Consider the following 3,002-nt stretch of genomic DNA (forward strand, 5'->3'; position numbering starts at 1 on the left):
GACTTCAACACTCTAATGGCAAGAACGGCACCAGCAAGCCAGCCTTCAAGACCGCAACCACCTACCTCGTCTGCTACAACACCCTCTCCCTCGTCCTTTGGGCCATCATAACAGTACGACTAATATTCTTCCTCGCCCTCCTCGTGCCCACCGGTCATGTCGCGCATATATTCGATGCTCTCTTCCCCCTCCTCCGCTTCACCCAGACGCTTGCCCTGCTGGAAATATTTCACGCGCTCGTAAAGCTCGTGCGTGCATCCCCCATCACGACGGCAATGCAGGTGGCCAGCCGTATCCTGGTGGTTTGGTTTGTTATGTTTCCCTTCTCGGTCGATATGATTGGGAAAGAGAAGGGAGTTGTGGGCGCCAGGGGTAAGGCCCCCGAGTGGAGATTGGGCGATTGGATGGTGGTTGGCTGCGCGAGCGCTTGGGGGATTACAGAGTGTATTCGATATGGATATTTTGTGGTGCAGTGTTTGGGTTCTGCAGTACCTCGATGGTTGATTTGGTTGAGGTATGTTCTTTTGTCCTTCCACTCCGTCTAAATCAGCGGGCTAGTCTGCGGTTTTATTGTGACTGCGGCTGGAGTTCGTGGATGTGCTTAGATATCATCTAAATTTGCTTATTCATGATCTGACTGGGGGCTAACTCGATGGCCTCACTAGATACAATACCTTTTTCGTTCTCTATCCCATTGGTATTTCGAGTGAATGTACATTGATTTACAAAGCCATTGCACCGGCGTGGGATATTCAGCCTGTGGTTGCATGGTTTTTCATATCGATGCTAGTCATCTACCCGCCATGTAAGTTTCAGTCGGTTTTCCGACTATTTTCACCTTAAAGTTTGTACGATAGTTTGTTAACCCCCTTTTCTTCATCGTATAGGCTCCTTCATTCTCTATACCCATATGATGTCACAAAGAAGAAAGGTGATGGAACTCAGGAAGGCTGATTGAAACTGAAACCGAATTAGATGATGTTATTGGCGTATAAAGGGTTGAAATATTTTTAATAATGCGATTTACCTGGAGCTGATCCGTGATTTACGTTCAGATATATAATTAATAGAAGCTACTTAAACCCCGTTTCTGGCATTGTTGATTTAGTACTACCATAAGCCTTTAAATATCCTTCATGATATCATTGATTGCCTTAACCGCAAACGCCCTACGCTCTGCTTCAGGTAATTCAGCAGCCATATCTATGGATATGTTAGTAGACAGATCCGCAGAGAAGGAAATTCGAAACGCCACATTTCCACTTTCAATATACGGAATGTGAATCTCCTCACCCTTAATAGCCTTCATTCTCAACATTAGTCCATCAATCTTTTCAACATGGAGTTCATCCTCCTCATCGTGGCTTTTTAGGTCTGGTTCGCCAGCACCAGTTTCATCAGCCCCTTTTTCAATTGCCAGTTTAAGACCGAGCATTTCACGCTCGAGCTCACTAGCTTCGTTATCGAAACCAAAATCTTCATCAGAGTCGAGAAGAAAATCAGTTGAAAGATCCCCCTGGCGAATTGAGGCCCACTCATTCGTCTGCAGGACTTCTTTTACCCGTGCCATACCTTGGAATTCTGCGGGGATTGGGAATTTAGCAAGGTAATAAATCAGGTTAAAACTGCGGAAAGCAAGAGGCTAGGAGCGAGGAGAACTGCACACACAAAATGCAACGCAGGTAGACCATGAGAGAAAGATACCGACCTCCATAAACATTCCTCTTATCCTCCTTTAATTCCGCCTTGGGGTCCCACGCCACAACCTCCAGTTCGAAATGTCCCATCTCAGTTAATTCGTCCTCCCACCAGCTAGTACTAAACTCAACGGCGTGTCCCAGTTTAAGATTATCACCGCTGTCCGCCGGCCCTTCCGACCCAATTCCCTTCCGCTTCATATTCCCCTCCGATCCCTTGCTTCCTTCATCCGTCCCCACCAATACAACCAATCCCGGAACTTCTCCAACCCCGCCACGCTCCTCTTCAATTCGATTCCTAACCTCCGCAACTGCACTTAAAAGCTCCTTTATCCCTTGCGCAATCCTCTTTCTATGTTCTCTGTCCCGTATAATTTCTGGGGTTTCACTGGGAACTAACTCGTACGATGCCACGGCCGGTCTCTCTATGCAGATGACAACAGCACCAATGACATCTCGCACCTCCTGAGCTTCATCGGAAAGGAATTCAGATCTCCAAGCCGCGAGGCCGTGGGGTTGTGGTAACTTCGAATCAGCGTCTCTGGAGCTAGATGCGTCTGGATGGGATTGCGGTAATGAGTCTGGCGACGTCCTGGTATTATAATGGAACGGAAGTTCATCGACCCATATAGGTATATCTGCCGTGTAGTATTTCGTCTCTATTCGTAGTGGAGAATGTGTAGTGTATCCAGCAAATGTGGATGTTAGGTCCTTGTTGTCGGTGCTGTCCGCCGTGACAGGGTCTAATTAAAGCCACGGGTGAGCAAGAACGTTTAATACTTGACGCTAAAAGCACGTAGACAGAAGGATACATATCACATTTTCATAACTCACCTTGTTTTTCTCCTGATTGAGTGGTGTTTGAAGCTTGCGGCGCATTGGTGACCGGAACTCCAGTTAGGCTATGCAAAAAAGGAGGGACGATGGTGTGAGATTGTGACGCCGGGGTTAAGATTAGGAGACGACGTGGGTTTGAGATCCGTGGAGCGGGTTTTGCACTGTTTAGGGTTTCATCTTTCTGTGGTCGTGGAGACTGCATGGCGAGGATGGGCTTTGAGGGGATACTAATATGTAGCAGTGAAACTTTGGCGAGAAGAGTTAGGATTTGCGGGGAGCAGCGGGGCAGGAGTGAGATGGTAGTATTACATGTCCCTAGGGGCATATGGGATTCTACCCTCAGACTATAATAACTGATGTTGAAATAGGTCAGATTGACTTATTGGGTACTATGTATATAGAAGAGTGGATTCCTCTAAATACTAATGGCAGGGCTGAAGTCCTACCACCGAAAGACAAGCAATGTTC

At 47.1% G+C, this 3,002-nt stretch overlaps 2 protein-coding genes across 2 annotated transcripts; one reads left to right on the top strand and one right to left on the bottom strand.

Annotated features, from left to right (window-relative positions):
• Nucleotides 1-335: 335 nt before the first annotated feature.
• On the top strand, nucleotides 336-865 carry HCAG_01309 (predicted protein; the record flags this gene model as incomplete). The annotated part of the gene is made up of 3 exons (XM_001544212.1): nucleotides 336-514; nucleotides 666-805; nucleotides 858-865. 3 exons carry the CDS (start codon nucleotides 336-338, stop codon nucleotides 863-865), a joined length of 327 nt encoding a protein of 108 aa, XP_001544262.1.
• A 258-nt stretch (nucleotides 866-1,123) lies between these two features.
• On the bottom strand, nucleotides 1,124-2,736 carry HCAG_01310 (predicted protein; the record flags this gene model as incomplete). Its single annotated transcript, XM_001544213.1, has 4 exons — nucleotides 1,124-1,203; nucleotides 1,294-1,581; nucleotides 1,709-2,440; nucleotides 2,532-2,736. 4 exons carry the CDS (start codon nucleotides 2,734-2,736, stop codon nucleotides 1,124-1,126), a joined length of 1,305 nt encoding a protein of 434 aa, XP_001544263.1.
• Between the last annotated feature and the right edge of the window lie 266 nt (nucleotides 2,737-3,002).

The sequence above is a fragment of the Histoplasma capsulatum genome, genomic scaffold (genome assembly GCF_000149585.1).
Source record: "Histoplasma capsulatum NAm1 scaffold_1 genomic scaffold, whole genome shotgun sequence".
Classification (NCBI taxonomy): domain Eukaryota; kingdom Fungi; phylum Ascomycota; class Eurotiomycetes; order Onygenales; family Ajellomycetaceae; genus Histoplasma; species Histoplasma mississippiense.